The 19,043-nt window shown below is 44.3% G+C and overlaps 1 protein-coding gene across 1 annotated transcript in view; it reads left to right on the top strand.

Annotated features, from left to right (window-relative positions):
* Positions 1-19,043, top strand: part of PDE3B (phosphodiesterase 3B) — a 276,021-nt gene that overhangs the window by 180,821 nt on the left and 76,157 nt on the right. Inside the window, exons 3-4 of the mRNA XM_038405653.2 lie at positions 1,276-1,524; positions 8,556-8,698. Coding sequence (XP_038261581.1) covers positions 1,276-1,524; positions 8,556-8,698 — 392 coding nt within the window. The remainder of the gene's footprint in view (positions 1-1,275; positions 1,525-8,555; positions 8,699-19,043) is intronic.

Here is a 19,043-nt window from a genome sequence, read left to right as displayed (position 1 = left end):
AGCTACAATTCCCGGGGCTACTTCCCCATGGCCTCCTCCCAACACCTTCTTTATCCTCATCATAGGACCTTCCTCAGGGTGTTTGATAATGCTTGTACTCCTCAGTTCTCCAGCCTTCTCACTCTCAGCTCCTAGTGCCTCTTGCTCCCAGCTCTTCACACGCATGCCACAAACTGAAGTGAGGTCCTTTTTTAACCCAGGTGCCCTGATTAGCCTGCCTTAATTGATTCTAGCAGCTTCTTGATTGGCTGCAGGTGTTCTAATCAGCCTGTCTGTCTTAATTGTCTCCAGAAGGTTCCTGATTGTTCTGGAACCTTCCGTGTTACCTTACCCAGGGAAAAGGGACCTACGTAACCTGGGGCTAATATATCTGCCTTCTATCACTCTCCTGTAGCCATCTGGCCTGACTCTGTCACACCATCTATAGGCCCGAAACCTGAATTTAAGGTGGAATATAATTTCATTTTATCATGGTCTTGCTAGGGTTTCCATTTTTGCCCATTACACAAAAATGAATTGATTTTTATTAACTTTATCAACTTTATTAATGAAATAAACTTAAAACTATAAAAATATCATATGATCTTAACCTTCTTTTTGGCATCTTGCTATTCACTGATAAATGCACTGCTATAAAAATTAAAATATGCCAACTGAAAAAAAAATTAAAAGTCTGATTGAAAATTCTTAGGATATAGTCTCCCTTCAGTTCTTGTGTAAAACAATATTGGTGATTATGTACATGCTTATTTAAGGGAAGAAATGATGCCTGATCTTTAATGTTGAAAAGAGAATGAAAGCAAAACTGACAGCTCTTGCTCAGTTCCAAAATATGCCCTGATGGTCTGGCTGAAGTTGGTGAGGTAGCCCCCATTCATCTTTCCTTGACCAAGGAAGGGACTAAATGTTTAAAAAACCTGAAATCTAAATTGCTTTGTAATGATTTAAAGTGATTTTTCACATAAGAATATGTTGCTATAATTAATTCCTGGAAGACTTGTTTGTATTGACTCAGGTAAGTTTTGAGAACACTATGCAATATTTATATGGGCCTGATTTTGACTGATTCACAGTTAATTTGTTTCTCTGAAAATATACTATTATGAAAGCTATGATGTTGTATGGGTGCTTTTTTATACATTAAAGAGAAATGTTCATACAATTGATTCCCTCCTGTTTTAATGTGAATTATGAGAGATATAGATATTTTGTTAATATTTTATATACCACATGTACAATTAAATTAGCGATTTACAATATTTCTCTCTATTTTAGAATGCTGGCAGTGGAAGTGGAGTTGATCTTTCAGTACTAAATGAGGCTCGCAACGTGGTATCAGACCTCTTGATCGATCCAGCCCTTCCCCCACATGTGATTTCTTCCCTTCAAAGCATTAATAGTTTGATGGGTGCTTTCTCTGGCTCATGCAGGCCAAAGGCTAACCCGTTCACACCATTTCCTGGCTTTTACCCATGCCCTGAAATGGAGGACACAGCTGAAAAAGGAGATCGAAAGCTGCACAAGGTCAAACATTGTATAATCGTAATTAAAGTGTGTGTTGACATTTTGAGCAATGTATCAAAGAGAATACTTTTGCAAAGAATACTTCTGTGTGGATGGTAGCTTCTTCCATCTTGGGTTTAGGCCAAGATTTTAAAAGATAAGAGCCTAAAGGTAATCTCCTAAACTCATATTTAGACATCTGTTTGATTATTAAAAGTGCTGAGTAGTCACAAACTACAACTGAGCTCAGTGGAAGGAGTTGCATGCTTAGCACTTCAAAACTCAGACAGGTGTCTAAATATGGAGATAGGAGACTAACTTTAGGTTCCTATTTTTTAAAAACCTTAGCCTTTATGTTTTTTGTAGTGTGACAAAGTTCCTCCTCTACTTTGGTGGGTCTTGCGCTTATTGGCAGATTTGCTTGCCTTGGAGCTTTATGGCAGCCCTCAGCTTGGCCGTTTTTCTGAACCCACAGTCCAGGTTGACTCCTCCTGTGTCTGACCAGGAGTTGGGAGGTTTGGGGGGAACCCGGGCTCGCCCTCTATCCGGGTTCCAGCCCAGGGCCGTGTGGAATGCAGCTGTCAAGAGTGCCTCCTGGAACAGCTGTGCGACAGCTACAATTCCCTGGGCTACTTCCCCATGGCCTCCTCCCAACACCTTCTTTATCTCACCATAGGGCCTTCCTCCTGGCGTCTGATAATGCTTGTACTCCTCAGTTCTCCAGCCTTCTCACTCTCAGCTTCTAGAGCCTCTTGCTCCCAGCTGCTCTCACACATGCCACAAACTGAAGTGAGGTCCTTTTTTAACCCAGGTGCCCTGATTAGCCTGCCTTAATTGATTCTAGCAGCTTCTTGATTGGCTGCAGGTGTTCTAATCAGCCTGTCTTAATTGTCTCCAGAAGGTTCCTGATTGTTCTGGAACCTTCCGTGTTACCTTACCCAGGGAAAAGGGACCTACTTAACCTGGGGCTAATATATCTGCCTTCTATCATTCTCCTGTAGCCATCTGGTGCAACCCTGTCACAGTAGGTATTTTGCATAATCCCACATTTACTTGTATAGTAGAACAGGGACACCTTTCATTTTCCTAGCTGTTAGAGGTTTATGTTCTCATCGTGTTGAAGCAAGTATCAATTCTAGGTAGAATTATGTTGAATTACTGCCTGGTAGCATAGTAAAATGTGCAATACTCCAAATCATGATCACTATGAAAGAAATGCAGTTTACTTTTGTACTCTGTGTGTATTGAATTTTCAAAAAACAAAACTAGTAATAAGCTCTCTGGGTCAGAGACTGACTTTTTTTTATATGCTTGTACAATGCCTAGCACAAGGGAGCACCTGCCATAACATTATTTGCTATAATGAAATAAATAATACAGTTTCTTTTTCAAACTGGAACATATATAGGACATTATCTTTTTTTGCAGGTGAAGATACAAGACATCTAAGTTTAGCAGTTCCCATTTTTTTTCCTGGATTTACTATTCTTTCAGCACAGTATTCTGTTTAGGTTGCTGTTGCATATATTGAGGATGTGATTTTAGCCAGCAAAGCTGCAGAAACAAAGGTGTAGTTAGCAATGTTTCCCTGCTCATTCCAAGATGTCACTGGTCTACAAATATTTTAATGGTATTAACACATCAAGGCAGGAGAGGAATTTAATGTGGACCCTCCCTCTCTGTTCAATTAGGTTTAATAGGGTAAAACTAAGGAAAGGAAAATGTAGATGGAATATTTGGAAAGCTTAATAAAAATGAGGTCTGTAGGCTGATCAGTAGTCTCCTAAGGGAAATGGTAGAAGCCTCATTGCCAACATTATGAAACTAGACGGGAGGTAAAAATTTCAAGAGAGCTTAAGTTACTTAGGGTCCTAAGTCCCATTTTGCAAACTGACTTAGGCACTTAAGGTTTGTCTACACTGCAATGTATGCCTGGGCTCAGACTTGGGCTTGAATCCAAATCCCCCCTTCCATCTACACACACATCTCTCAGACTTGGGCTCAGACCTAGGGTCCTAGGACTCTGCAGATATGGAGGGTCTGATCCTGAGTCAAGCTGCGACCCAGAGTTTGAGCCCTATTACTTTGCAATGTAGAGACAGCCCTCCACCCCGACTCAGATTCTGAACGTCTACCAAAAAGTATCCAACAATCCAATGGGCCAACTTCCTTTGTTCTCTCTGTCCCAAGAATCTCCAGTTGACTCCAGTGAAAGCAGAAGCAATCCCCATTGCTGTAATGCAGCAGCTCAGTGAGTCAGCATTAACCCTTGCATTGCCTTCTGACCACTGAGCTGCAAACACCATCAGAGAACCTTCAGTGTTTGCAATGGAGACTGAACATAATAAGCTTTCTGCAAAGCGCACTGCTTCATCATCATGGGAAAACATCCAGATTTTGGTAAATCTCTGGTGCGAGGCAAGCAAAACAATGGATTTTAGTAAGAATTTCAGGAATGATCGTGCATACCAGCAAATAGTGAAGAAACTGACAGCATTGCAAATATATCGGACTGGTGACAAGTGTAGGGAGCAGATGAAGCATCTCAAGAGTGAGTGCAGGAAAATCAGGGACCCAGAGCTTCACCTCAGGCAACTCACCAACGTAGTATCCATTTTGTGAGGAGTTTAACAGGGTGCCAAGCACAGAGTCATCAGTGATGCAAGATGACCTGGTCAGCCAGGATGGCACCTTGCTGGCCCCAGAATACAGCATGGGGAGAGATGGGAGCCAACAGCAGGTGCAGATTGATGCCAATGAAGTGACTTTTACTGAAACCAGTCCCACAGGAGTCTCTGCAGCACATCCTGGAGTTGTACTCAGAGGAGCTGTTTGATGCCCTCCTGAGAAACAGGCCACTGCGGAGCCTGCAGGAGACACAGATGGGACAGACACCGTCCTGGAGCCTGGTAAGTTTGTGGGTCCATTATAATGTTTATTAATATGGGAATGGGAGGGATTTCCATTCTATGAACCAATGCAAAATTTATTAGAAGCCCCAGCTAGCAGCATTTAATGGCAGAATGTATCCCCGTGGCATGACTCTCCCTACCCCCCGCCCCACCACCATGTAGAGCTTGTAGGTGGCAAAAGCATTTGTCCCAAATTTGCCTGGGGTTTGAAAGTGCATCCAGAAATTTGTTTGGGGGAGAGGGTTTAAATGCGTGGCCATGGAATTAAATGTTTTTGTATGCAGTCATAATCAGCTAAGCCATGTGGAAGCTAATGCAGCATTCTGTTGAATCCCTCAAAAATTCCGACCCAATCCCAGGTGTTGATAGATGCAAACTTTTCCTGAAGCATGAACTCCAGATAGATAGTGACATTTCAGGAAAGGGTGTATTTACCAGCGCCACCTTGGTAGCTGACCAGGCCAATTCACTCATAGATGTGCTGGTCAGTCACTATATGCTTGAATACTTCGGAGGAAAACTCTGAAGTTTTCCCATCAGCAGGTCGGAAAACTGACTGACTGACTTTGCCAGTCAGCCACCACAAGAACTGTACATCTTCCAAAATGTGGAAGGCCTGAAATGACAGAAAAAGCTTTTGTCACAAGGCCACTGACAGCCCTCCCTCCCCTAGCTCAGGTATTTCTGCAATTTAAAAACAAACAAACAAAAAAAGCTTTGAATTTTTAGCTTTTCACTGTGATTATCCAGGCTTTGTCCAGGGAGCTTCTGTGGACAGAAACATTCCTCTCGCAATATATTGAAGTTTAGTTTGGAAAAGTAACATTTATGTCCTTGAAATTCCACAAAGATTTTTTTTCTGTGCTCCTGCACTGAGCTATTTGAAACAATATCCCTCTGTGTCTTGTCCTGTTCCAGGCCTCTCAACCTCTTTTAGCTGCAGTACCTGCACAGCTCACCCACAGTGTAGTACAAGCCTGGCCCAATGTACCTTCACAGACTGTTCCAAGAGGAAGAGTTTCTGTGGTGAACTTATGATTGAACTTCTGGACAGGGCCAACAAGCAGGTCCAGTACCAAAAAGAGAGAGACTTACAGCTAGAGAAAAGGCATGCTGAGAGGCAAAAGGAAAGGCTGAAGCTGGCTGCACACCTTGAGGATAGGGTTTCAGCATTGGAGCAGGCTAAGGGAGAAGGACAGAGAGTTCAGCAGAGAAAACTCTTTAAGCAGCTGATATCAAGAATGGCTGCAAGAATATTGGCTCCTGCCGCATCATCCACACGGTGGCCTGAGTCACATCATCCACACCGTGGCCTGCATCCCTGCACGGTACCTTGGGATGCAGTCCAGAAACAATCTGTAAAACTCCGTGGCCAGTGGCCCATGTAATTGGGCCCCATGAGTGGCTGGGCAGGGCAACTTTGCCCCATGCAGTCCTCTGACTTGACTCTCACCCCTTGGATGCCTGCAGTCCCTTCTCCTGGCACCAAGCACAGAGTAAATGGGATAAGAAGAGAAAGGAGAATAGAGGGCTGGGGACATGCGGTGGTAAGGGGTTTACGTCTTGTTCATGGTTTTACTGTTTGCACTTGTTCTTGCACATTTTTTAAAAGGTTCTGTTGTTACTGGTGTTTTGGTGTGGTAATGGCAACTGGCCTGCCTGGCAATGGGTGAATTTTGTACTTTTATAATACATGTTTATAAATAAAGCTTTTTATGTCAAGAACATTTATTATTATCACTGTATCACATCATACAATATGTCTTTAAAATAATTAAGATAAACACATGATCAGGGACTATTAGGAATTAGTAAGCAAACAGTATTCCTCTATAAAGTTAGATATATCAGTCCACACTTCAGTCACTTCCTTATATGAATCCATACTGTGAATCATCCATTACCTCCCATTTCATAAGTGGTCATGCCGTTCATAAGTGCAGTGCCTGGCAATCAAGCCCCACCCCTCCCCAAGCACCGAACCCCATCCTCACAATCAAATTCATAAAGATACTACTCCCTCTTCCACTGGGACCATAATGTGGGAGCACAAAGCATCCCTGATTTCTGTTGCCCAGGCATATCCAGCTCCAGCTTTGGTAGGTGCACTTTCTGGCTTAGTGAACTCATACAGCAGCCTTTCGCTGTCATGGCTCCATTCAGGGGGAAGTGGCTCACCTCTGAGATCACAAAGATTGTGAAGAGCATAGCAAGCCACACTAATGCAGGCAGCATTGATTTCACTGACATCCAAATGTGGCTGAGGTCTCTCCAACAGGATTTCAATCCATCAAAAGCACATTCAACAACCATTCTACACTTTTGGAGAGTGTAATTAAACCGTCTCTTGCAAGGGCCTCTTAAATTAGGTATGATTTCATAAACCAAGGCAAAAGAGGGGGTATGCAGGGTCCCCCAGAATAACAGTGGGGACAGTAAGTGTATATTATGACAATGTTATTTGGTGGGAAATGTTCTACTCTTTCGGCGAATGTAGCCTCCTGATCAACAAAAAACTCTGGCATCATGAACTTTCCCAGTGCAGCCTGCATTGACATTCATAAATCAAGCTCTGAGGTCCATGAGGGCCTGCATAATAATCCTTTCTGATTTATGTACTCATGCGCTCCTTGAGGAGGGCAAACTATGGGCACGAGTCCCATCAATGTCCCTGACACAGTTTGGAAATCCTTTTCTCTCAAAGCCAGCAGTTACTTCAGGAATATCATTTATGCCCTCCACTGTGGGGTAAACCCACATGCCTGATTGTCTCAGAAGCCTCCGCCACCACTTTACCCATAGTCAACTTCCCAACACCGAACTGGTTGGTAACGGACCTCTAGCAGTCTGGGGTAGTCAGCTTCCAGATGGCTATAGCAAAGTATTGACAAAGTTCCCTCATGCATGTGTCTTGATGCTGGAGGGTTGGGGCAAGCTGCTCACAAGGCTCCAGAAACATAGCTTTCTTCATGTGAAAGTTATGGACACACTGCTAATCATCCCAGGTCTGCATGACAATGTGATCCCACCATTCTGTGCTTGTGGCCCTGCACCAGAATTACCGGTCTACATTGGGAGCATCAGCGGCTATACACAGTGTCATGAGCAGCATCAGTCAGTTTAAGTCTGCCATGGTAGGGTCCTCTTCCTCCTGCTCCATCATAAGGTCTGTGAGGTGCTTTTGGTGGGTCAGAAAACACTGCTGAAATGCTCACCAGCACCTTGCAGAAGCTCTGCTCATTTCCTGACACAGGAATGACAATGCAAGCAAGAGAAGTTATTGAAAAGGTGCTTGTTCCATGTTGCTGGTTCTAGTAGCTGGGAGTGTACAGACCAAAATGACTACTCAGCAAGATGGGTTGGTGGGCTGTTCCAATTTCCTCTGATATGCAGCGTGGAAAGTAAAGTTTTCCCACAGTGCACCATGGTCAAAGGGCTAGAGTGGACATATTTTGGAAGTGCACTAAAGAGTCTGGTATATGGCTGGTTTGGTTCAGGTCTGTATGCTGCAGTGTGGATGCCAGAGACCTAGGTCCTAACTCAGGTTAGAAATTCTTAACATAGGGTTAACAATCAGTGGAGACTCTCAAGCTCTGGGTTCTGTAACCAGGGTCAGCTGACTTGAGTCCCATTAACTCTGGGTTTACACTGCAGTGTAGACATACCCTTAGAAGCCTATGTTACTTTTGAAAATGGGACTTAGGTTCAGAAGTCACATAGGTGCTTTACTTAGGAAAAGAATATTAGAAAATGTACTGTAAGGAGCAATCTATATTTGCAAAAAAAATAATCTGGATAATAGATCTCTTCCAGCTCTAAATTTCTTGACTTCATGTGAGGAATAATAGCTGGAACAGATGAATTCGCAAGGACAAATATCTTTTTTTTTAATTATTTTATGGGGTGAGGAGAAGATGAAAAATAAAATAGATATCTTTCTCTTGAATAGAATATTTCTAAATAAGCCTTTTTCAAATTTTTGAAATCAGTATGTTTCTAACACAGGATACCATACTTCCTATTTCTTTGAACATGATTAGCTATAAAAATAATTTCATACACTATCTGCAGAAATAATAAATCATAAAACTATCTTCTTTCAATAAGAGAAATTTTAACTGTTGTGAAATTATTCAACAGGGATTAAATAGCAGGAATAGTTTACCAACACCACAGTTGAGACGAAGTTCAGGAACTTCTGGCCTGCCACCTATTGAACAGTCATCTTCTAGGTGGGAACGCAATAATGGCAAGAGACCTCATCAAGAATGCAATACTTCAAGGTAAACCTCCGATTGGTACATTTACATTTATTTTACCATTGTAAAATAACCTACATTTATATATCTAATGTTTGAATTGGATTAGGTAAAGGCGTTTATGTACAATGTCATAATTGAATGAATTCTCTAAGTTTTGGTAGAGGTACTCCAGCATAAACTACAATATAGTAATACATTTCAAGTTAATATTACGACATACCAGTTTTTGTAGAAAATGAAGAATAATTTATCTAACAGAAACTAGTTTGTTTTGTCACTACACAGTTTCTAAATAGTTACCTGAGATAGGGCTCACAAGGGGAACTTGGGCATACAACACCTAAATTAGTAAGTAGGTAATGCTGAGGAGAGGGGTGTGGCTAAAGCCATGTTGCTCCAGGGGATTTAGGTGCCTGAGTCTGAATTGGAAGGAGGAGCTTCTCTCATACAGGATTCACAGTCATGAACCTTTCGTGGAGTTAGGCACTAAGCCAAATCAGCCCTTTTTCAAGAAAAAAGAACAAAATTAACCTTTAGCCTAGTAATTAGAAAAATAAATATTCATTGAGCCAGTCATAGAGTGAGTGACTTTGTAGCCTGGTGGTAAGGGCACTTATCTGTGAGGTAGAAGATGTAGGTTCTAGTTCCCCTACGCCAATATTTATAAAAAAAAGTGGAACAGCTTCAACAAAAAAAAAAGGGAAATGAGAGACATCTTCCACATCAGGCAGAGCAAGGGACTGAACCCAGCACTCCCTAATCTTGGTAGCTCTAACCACTGGGTTAAAGGTTACAAGGGGGGAAGTAGGAGCAACTCTATCGCCAGCGAGAAAGGTTTGAAGTCTGGAGAGGGGGGTTCAGCTCCCCGGTGGTGGGAGGAAACAGACTCTTCATTGGACTCAGAAGTTGGCTCCTTTGTGTCCTGAGCTGAACATATCCAGTAGCCCGATGGGAGTTGTCTGCCCATCGTGGTACCAGCTTCAGCATTCTAAGAGTCAGTGGCCAACACAGAGCTGGGTCTCACCTTCATACCAGTGGCCTTTCTGGGCCCATTGGGGCTTCCCTCCATATTCCAGAACCTCTCTGCTCCCTTCTCACACTTCTACATCAAAAAAGTACTGGGAACATCTGAAGTAAGGTCACCATCTTCCTTCTCCCGGTACTGGGATCAATACTGTTTAGGCGGAGCTGCATGCCCAGGAATCCCCGATAGAAGAATTGGAGGAGGGATGTCCTCAGCAACTTTTAGCCTCTTTTTCTTAGTCACCTGATGAGGCAGCAACGGCCTAAGCTATCTCTCCCCCTCCTGATGATTTTAGAGTTTATCAAGACTTGTTGAGAAACATAGCTGTAGCTCTAGATATCCAGCCAGAATAGATACAAGAAAGATCACACCGGTTTGTGGACATTTTAGCCTTGGTAGGACCTGTCTAGGATAGCTCTTCTTATTAATGAGGCTATCCTGGAGCCTGTCAGGATGTTATAGCAGACTCTTTCTTCTCTTGCCCCATTGTTGAAAAGGGTGGAGAAGAGAGATTATGTCACTTCATAGGGATTCACACACTTTTACTACCCTCCTCCAGGCTCTCTGGTAGTTGCAGTCACCAAAAGAGAGGCAAGGATACCGGGTCTCTGCTCCAAAGGGAAAGGAAGGAGGAAAAACTAGATCTGTTTAGCAGGAAACTATTCCACAAGAGGTTTACGGCTCAAGATTATGAACTAGCAACCTCTGCTGGGTCATTACAATTTCAACCTGTGGGATAATATCCTGAAGTTCAAAGACACACTTCCTGATGATGCAAAGCAGGAGTTCTCTGCTTTTATGGAGGAAGGCAAACTAGTTGCCAGAATGGCATTGCAGGCAAGCTTGAATGTGGTAGACTCTGTGGATTGAGCTATGCCTTTTGCCATCACAATGCAGTGTTCATCTTGGCTGCAGGCATCAGGCCTCCCCCTCAAAGGTGCAACAAACAATTCAGGGCCTCCCATTTGAGGGCCCCTTGCTGGCTTCCAGGAAAAGTGATGATAAACTCCACAGCTGTAAGGATTCAAGGGTGACCCTTAAGTCTCGGGGAGCTATACACCCATGGCGAAAAGAAAGCAGTTCCGCCCACAGCATTCCCAGGGATTTCAGCCCTTCTTGCCATGTTCCAAAGACCTGTCCAAAAAAAGGAGTATGGGTTACAAAAGGCATCCTCTGCCTCGACCCTTCTCTGCAGCTGCCAGCTCTTCTAGGGATCCTGGATCATATAAGCAATCATTTTGACCTGTGGGATGAGAGCAGTATACCACTCCCCATAGTGCCATCTTTCCAGAGCCCTATTTTTGCCAAAAATCTATTCCACCTCCTAAATGCATGGACCTTCATCACCCCAGATCAGTGGGTCTTAAGCATGTTGGAACTGAGATACACCCTATAATTTATTTCTGACCCCCTCCTTCCCACTACTATTCCCCGTTCCTCTTGAGGGTCTGCTCTCACAAGAGCATACTTCAGGAGGTCCAGTTTCTCCTTCTTATGGGGGCCATACAGGCGGTTCCCATGCTCTTCAAAGGGAAGATTTTATTCACATTACTTCCTAATCCCAAAAGAAAAGGGAATATCAGACCTATTTATAGATTTAAGGCTGTTAAACAAGTTCTTGAAGAAAATGAAATTCCAGATGGTCACTCTACCATCTATTATCCCTTCCTTAGATCCAAGGGACTGGTATGATTACTCCTGAGGGCATTCTGTGACAAAAAATAAAAAATTCTGTGCACAATATTTTAAAATTCTGCAAAATTGTGCAAATTTTATTTGTCAAATAAATGTGGTGGCTCCAGCATGACACTGGGGATTACAGGCCACTGGCTGCACAGAGGTGGGAGATCACTGTGCAGCTCCCCCTCCACAAGACACGGATTCAGCAGTGAGGCTGCACCCAACCCTGATAAAGTTCAAAGTGGGTTGAGAGGGTTCTCTGTGGGGCAGTCTGGGTGCGGGCGGCTCAATGGATCTGGGTGCACAGGGGCTTGCTGGGGTTTTTTGGGTGCAATGGTAATGGGACTCTGTAGGGGGTCCAGGTGAAGGTGATTGAGTTTCAGTGGGAGGCGGGTCTGGATGTGGGCGGGTAGAGCTCTGCACAGGGGTCTGGATGTTGGGGGCTCAGTGGTGAGTCCAGATATTGGGGGAGTGAGACTCAGTCAGGTGGGGATCCAGGCGCAGCTTGGTGGGGTGGGGATCCAGGTGCAGGGGGAGTGGGGCTCATCAAGGGGATTCTGAGTGTGGGTGGGTGAGGCTCAGCAGGAGTGTCTGGGTATGAGGGGTCTGTATGCATGGGGGTTGGGTGGTACTGTAGTCTCTGGAGCCTCTACAGTACTTCTTGGCACTGAGGGGTACTTCACACCTCCCCCTTGTTGGGTGACTTGGGTTTCAGAATCGGTGGTTAGTTTATATGTGACTCAATCTCGAGATAGGAGCTATCACTCTCCATCAACCAGGGCTTTTTGCCCTTGGTATCCAGCAGAGGTTCCACATTGGTTACAGGACATGGATCCTTGGTCTGCAAGAGGTTGAAGTCCAATGCCCTACCAATGGCCATATTGGAACCTGTGCAGGTTTTCTGCCACCACCAGATCCTCCCTTCACCCTCATCCCTTTATATCCCTGAGTAAGCACTGGGATGGTTCATATGAGGAGGCTCATTAAGTCATCCTTGGTACCAAGTTGGCTGCCAAGCAGGAGCAAACTGCCCTAGCAGCACTTCCGTTGGAGGAGTTACCAGGGTGGAGGGCTCAACCTCAACCTGCTTTGTGTTCCTACTCATCGTTTGAAGAAGTGGTGGTGTCCAGTGTGTCCTTGTTTCTACAAGATGATTACAGAGTCTGTCAGGACCTGTTGAAGAGGGTGGCTTCCTCCTTGGACATACAGATGGAGGTAGTTCAGGAGAACTCACATAGTTAGTGTACATTTTCGTTTCAACAGGGTCTTCCCAAGTAGTTCTCCCTATAAATGAGGCCACTGCGGAGCTCACAAGGGTTTTATGGCAAACACCATCTTCTCTGCCGCCAACAGATGAAAAGATTGACTGGAGGTGCCATGTCCCTTATGGGGACATGAGTATTTTTACAGACACAAACTCCTGGGGACCTTTGTCTCGGCAGTGAACAGAGCGTGTCACGGGAGCCCACGCCTACCAAAAAGTAAAGAGAGACAAAGAAACTTGATCTTTTTGGTAGGAAAACGTATTTGACTGCCAAACTACAATTTTGTGTCTTGAATCAACAAGCCTTGTTGTGAAGATACAATTTCTCCCGCTGGGACAATATTCTCAAATTTGTGGACAAGTTACCAGAGGATCCCAGCAAAAGTTTCAGGCCATAAACTAGTTGCTAGGACTTCTCTTCGGGCTGCATTGGATAGGGAAGACTCTGCAGCCAGGGTCATGGCATCTGTTTTCTACAGTATGTAGGTGTTCATGGCTTCAATCGTCATGATATTCCACAGAACATCCAACACGCTATTAAGGATCTCCCCTTTGAGGGATCAAATCCCTTTTCTAGCCGACTGACGAGTTCTGCAGTCTCAAGAACTCCAGGGCTACATTGAAGTCTTTGGGGATTTATACTCCCTTCCCTAAAAAGAAGCAGTTCTGCCCTCAGTCATTCCACCATTACCAGCCCTTTACACCTAGGCAACCTGACCAGTCTAGGATGAGGAGAAGGAGAGGAGAGGAGAGGGAAGAGTCAGAAGATGAGATTCCCCCCCACACACACTACACACACATTTTGTCTGCAATGAGCTCATCTAGGCAGTGTAGGAATGTCAAGCAGTCTGTTTTGACTGCCTCGTCAAGGGCAGCTTACCAGTTTGCATTACATCAGCTTCTCCTCTCCCTCTTTTTTTCCAACGGGTTATCCCACTTCCTACATACTTGGCCTCTCTCAACATTGGAAAAATGGGTCTTGAACGTGGTTCAACATGGTTACCTCATAAAATTTTCAAAGATTCTGAAAAGCCACTTTCTCCACTATCCTCAAATCCTCAAAAGAGGCAAAATATGCAGAAGGCCAAAGATTGTCTTTTGTGAATTGTGACACACACAGAGAGTTCTCAAGGCAGAGATGTTCTCTGGCCATTACTCAGTCTTTTTCCTGGTAAACAAGAAATCTGGGGAAGATTGAGCAGTGTTAGATTTAAAACATCTGAAAAGTGGACTAGGAGGACCATATTCAGAATGGAGACCTTGAAGCTGACAGTGACAGAGATTTGCCTAGGGATTACCTTATGTCTATCAATGTGGCCTACTTTCATGTGCTGGTTCAACAGGTGCACAGGAGTCTTCTGTGATTTGCTCATGAGGCCTATCATTTTCAGTACAAAGTGCTGCTTTTCAGAGTGCGATCCATGCCTCGAATGTTCGCAAAAGTTCTTGTCTTTTTGGTGGCTGTTCTCAGGCAGAAGCGAATACAGCGGTACCTTTTCCTGAAAGATGTTCTAGTTCAATGATAGACTATGGCTCTCAAGGCCCAAGAGGCTCTTTGATGCATCTGCAGCAGATGATATTAAAACAGTGTGATTTAATTATTAACCAATCAGAAAGCTTTTACTATGTTGTTAACAAATTGTAGTTGATAAAATAATAATTAGTCATTTTGCTGTGAGAATAATATATATACACACTAAACCATACTGTTAAAATATGAAACAATGAATTCACACTACCCTGGCTCTTTTTGGGTAATTTTGATTGCTAATTTGGCTCCTGAACTACTGATTTCTGAGTATCACTGTTCGTGTTAGAGCCTGTCCAAGGAGGGGTCCACTCAAGCAACTCAGACCATAATCTCAATATTGCAACAGCAGAGATTTATAGTGAAGTTCTAAAAGCGTCATTTATCTTCAGCCATCTCAGCACTTAGTTATCTTGAAGTGCTCATCAACAAAAGCCACAACATTTTTCTGTCAGCCTATTGACAGGACAAGATCAAATCAGTGATCACTCTCTCAGGAGATGCATAAGGATGTCAGTAAGCAATGTGTTTTAGGGATAATTGTGTCCTGGATAGAAATAATATCCTGGGCAAGAAAGCATCTGAGGACTTTGTGGAGCTTCCTGCTGTCCCTTCCCCACAATTTTCTGTTTTTTTTTTCCTCCTCTCAGAAGCTGAACATTACATCACTTTTGTTGAAATCCCTGGATTGGTTGATCAGTCTGGAGAGGTTCCAGGGAAGGGTGGACATGGTGGAATCAAACAGGTCTATTATAACAATTGATGCAAGTCTGGAAGGAGGGGGTATGTTCTCTGAGAAGGTGACTCAAGGGACATGGTCCTTCAAGGGTGAAAGAAGAGCATAACATTTCTAAAACTATGGGCATAAAGTATGGTCTTCAACCACTGGCCTCAGCATTGCTGAACATCAATTCCTTACAATGACAGCAATGGTATACATAAACCATCAAGGGGTCTATAGAAGGTGGGTAGAGGCCAATCTACTATCTGTCAGGGCCTTGCATATTAAGGGTCCCAGTAGCACAAAGGCTGACTGGCTGAGCAGAAGGAAAATTGATCAGGCAGAATTGAGACTTCACAATGAATCCTTCTGATTGATCACCAAAATTTTTGAAACTCCCAACACTGGATTTTTTCATCCATGAAACTGAAAGGCAAACCAGTACTTTGCAAGGAGAGAGCCAGAAGCCCTAGGCATAGATGCCCTGTCTCTCAAGTGGCCAAGGGCTTACTTTGTTTTTTCTCCAGTGCTCATCATCTCCAGGGTAATACAGAAGATCAGGAAGGCGGCAACAGAAGTGATTTTAATGGTTCTCCATTGGCCCAGAAGGCCTTGGTTTCCAGATCTGGTGAATGTGTGAACCACCATTTTTCCCCAATCCCAGGTTGGATTTGTTAACCCAGGGAACACTTCTTCATCAAGATCCAAGCAAGTTACAGCTGAGCATTTCAAAGGAAATTTCTAAAATGAAATGGTTACTGTGGTGGTCTCATCAATACTCTGTTGGCTCTAGGATAAAATCCATGGCAAGTTTCACTCAAGAGTTTGATCTCAATCCAAAGCTTGGACAGGGAGTTGTATTCAGCATCATGTAGACAAAGTGTCTCGTGTTCTGGAATTTTTACAAGACCGCTTTGATCTTGAGTTCTAGGCTAATATCTTGAAAGTACACATTTCTGTGCTGTTAGTAATTCTGAGTACACCATAACAACATATGCTGCTTCATTAGAGCACTTCATCAGTTGTGTCCTTCTAAGGTTCATACAGCTCTGTCTTTGGATTTGAATATTGTTCTCAATGCCTTAATGAAGGTGCCTTTGAACCTATGGAATCAGTTTAATTGCACTACATTACTATCAAATCAACCTTTTTGATTGCTATTAAATCAGCAAGAACAGTGTCAGAGTTGGGAGCTTGGTCAACTGATCTATCCTGCTGCCTCTTCCAAAAAGATAAGGAGGTTTTTTGAACAGATCCCACCTTCATTCCAAAAGTAAATTTGACTTTTTTCTCAAGCACAAGAGATCACATGGTCTTCTTTTTGTCCACATCCTTCTCACTCAAAGGAGAAAATATGGCTTTTGTTAGATGTAAGGTGATATTTAAAGGTCTGAAAAGAGCTAAAAGCCTAAGAAAAACAGTCTTGCTGGCCTTTTTCCAGTCAAGGAAAAGTAGTGCCAAGGCATTTAAATAATCAATCTCACGATGGATACACTGGTGCTCACTGAAGTATATAAAGTAAAAGGACTCAATTCTCCAGTGGGCATAAGAGCACTCTCAGCACGAGCAGTGGCAGCATCCTGTGCTGAGAAAGGGCAGGCTTTTTATAAGGAAACCTGTAAAGCTGCAACTTGATCATCCCTGCATACATTTACTGAGTTTTACAAGATAGATACTCAGTCTTCAGCTGATACAACCTTTGGCTGGCAGGTCCTGCACATTGTGGTGATTCCTTAAAAGAATCATTTCTCTCAGTGATGTTAATTTGTTCCCTTTTCAGAAACATTATCACTGCTGAGAAAATGCCACACTGAGGATCTGTGGACATAGCCTGAAGAAAGAATGGGAGACTTTGTGGTGGCTTACCTGAAAATTTTTCTGTTTTTAAAGGATTAGGTTCACAAATCTGCTGTGTCTTGAGCATCCATTAAAGGAGATCTGTTTTGCTTATGGTTAAAGTTCTCTAAAGCAGGTAAAAATCTTTCTTGTTGTTTATAATGTTTCCTGTCAAGTATTATTTTTTGCAAGGTGCTAATGCAGGACAAGAGGTTTGTTTTTTGTTTCACAGTCCAGAGGTGCTAGATTTGGAAGCATCTGAAACTGGAGCGTATTTGGAAGATGGGAGCTAGTCACTTGTCACCTGTCCAATCATCTTTGATTCTGCCCCTTCAGCTACAGACAGGTGATGACACACACAATCAATACTGAGGATCTGTGAATCTAGCCCTTTGAAAAAGAGAGAAATTTCAGATAAGTAACCACAAATTCTGCCAGTCTTTCCTCTTAACTTTTTATTTTCATGATTTTAAGGTTTTCATTCAATGGGTGAGTCCTGCCTCAACTTTAATTGTCACTAACTGTAGTTTTTCTTTGCTGATTTCATTGTTTTTCTGGTTTTTTTTAAACAACTATAGTGTATCTCAGTGGATAATTCCCCAGGCAGGAAGAAGAGGAGTTGCACCTGCTATTTCTGGGAGAATTCTGTGCAACTGCGCACTTGCAGAATTCGTATTCCACTGCAGATTTCTTTGCTTCCCCACAGAAAATGATGGGGAAGGAAGGGAAGCTGCAAGAGTGGTCTCGCACCCTTCCTTGGCAGTGCAGGCACCTCATTTCCAGCGCCCGGAGCATCTGTGGGAGAGGTAAATCACCACAGGGAGGGTGCCGGGCTGGAGATGCCCCTGGGCATAATTGGGGGGGCATTGCCCCCCAAAAAAACAGAGGCAGGGCATTGGGGGCAGGCAGGATCATCTGCCACTGCCCTCCCCCGCATTTCTGCAAGCCCAGAGCTGCCTGGCAGCTCCAGCTCACTGACTCTGCAAGTGGATACAACCTCCTGGGTCCCAGTGCTGGTCGGCTTCCCCGTCTATGTGTGCTGGATCCCCTGTTTTTGTACAATGGTGAGTGCCCATGGTGGGGCAGGACAAGGGGAGCGGGGGGGGGAAAGGGATGGGGAGGGAAGGAAGTGCGGAAGGAACTGGGATTGGATGGGGAGGGGGATGTGGGAGTGAGGGGGGATGGGGTAGGGGACAGTGGGAGAAGCAGGGAGAAGGGGATGGGATGGGGAGAGAAGAGGATGGGGGAATGGGAGAGAAGCAGGAGCCAAGCATGAGTGTCTTCTGGCAGCAGCTGGGGTTCTCCCCATTAAGCAGGCCCATCGAACCCTCACCCTAAGAAGCCCCACCACCCCATGCACCTGGACCATCCCAGTGAACCTCCTCCCCCGGACCTGGACTCCCACCCCACTGAGCTCCAAAAAGCTACAACTGACCTGCACCCCACCAAGCCCCACTCCTCCAGCACTTGGACCGCCCCCACCCCGAGCCTCATACCCTCACACTCAGACCCCATCAGCTGAGCCCCAACTACCTTTACCTGGATCCCCATGCAGAGTCCCATTGCCCCTGTACCCAGAACCCCAAAACAAGCCCCCGTGCGTTCAGATCCCCCACTTAGCTGCCAGCACCCAGATTGCCCTGTACAGAACCCTCTCACCCCACACCTGGATTCCCCCACACTAAGCCCCTCCACACTTGGATCCTGCCTGCCCATACCTGGTGCATCTGGTGTGGAGGGGGGGGCAGGGCTGCACAGTGTATCTGTAGTAAGTCTGGGTCTTGCACTGTGTCAGGATTATGTGCAGCTTCACTGCTGAGTCCCTGTCCTGAGGGGGTTGGGGACTGCAGGGTGAACTCCCACCTTCTTGCATCCAGTGGCCTGTGCTCCCTACTGCCAGGCTGGAGCCTCCACATTTATTTATTGACTAATAAAATTTGCAGCATTTTAAAATACTGTACAGAGACTTTTAAATTTTTTTGGCACTGAATCCCCTCAGGAATAACCTGCTTGGGAATCAGAGGGAGAAACTGTGCAGCTGAAGCTGCTCTTGGTTATTTCAGCCCTTCTGATGAGCGTGAGAGGCTGTGAAATCTGAAATCTTCGTGCCTAACATTTTATCAACAGTTAAACATTACTACAAGTACGGCAAGAGCAACCCTATTTAGCAGTGACAACATAACTTGTTAGTTGGACAAAACTTCCATGCAGGAGTCTGTGTAATCACTCACTTCCCAAAACACTCCATAGCCTCTCATGAATGTCCAGAATTTGGATACTGGCTAGGGGAAGCTGCAGAAGCAGGCTGCACTT

This window comes from Dermochelys coriacea, chromosome 6, assembly GCF_009764565.3.
Source record: "Dermochelys coriacea isolate rDerCor1 chromosome 6, rDerCor1.pri.v4, whole genome shotgun sequence".
Lineage (NCBI taxonomy): Eukaryota > Metazoa > Chordata > Testudines > Dermochelyidae > Dermochelys > Dermochelys coriacea.
The sequence above is the reverse complement of the archived record's forward strand: the minus strand, read 5'-3'. Positions and strand labels throughout refer to the sequence as shown.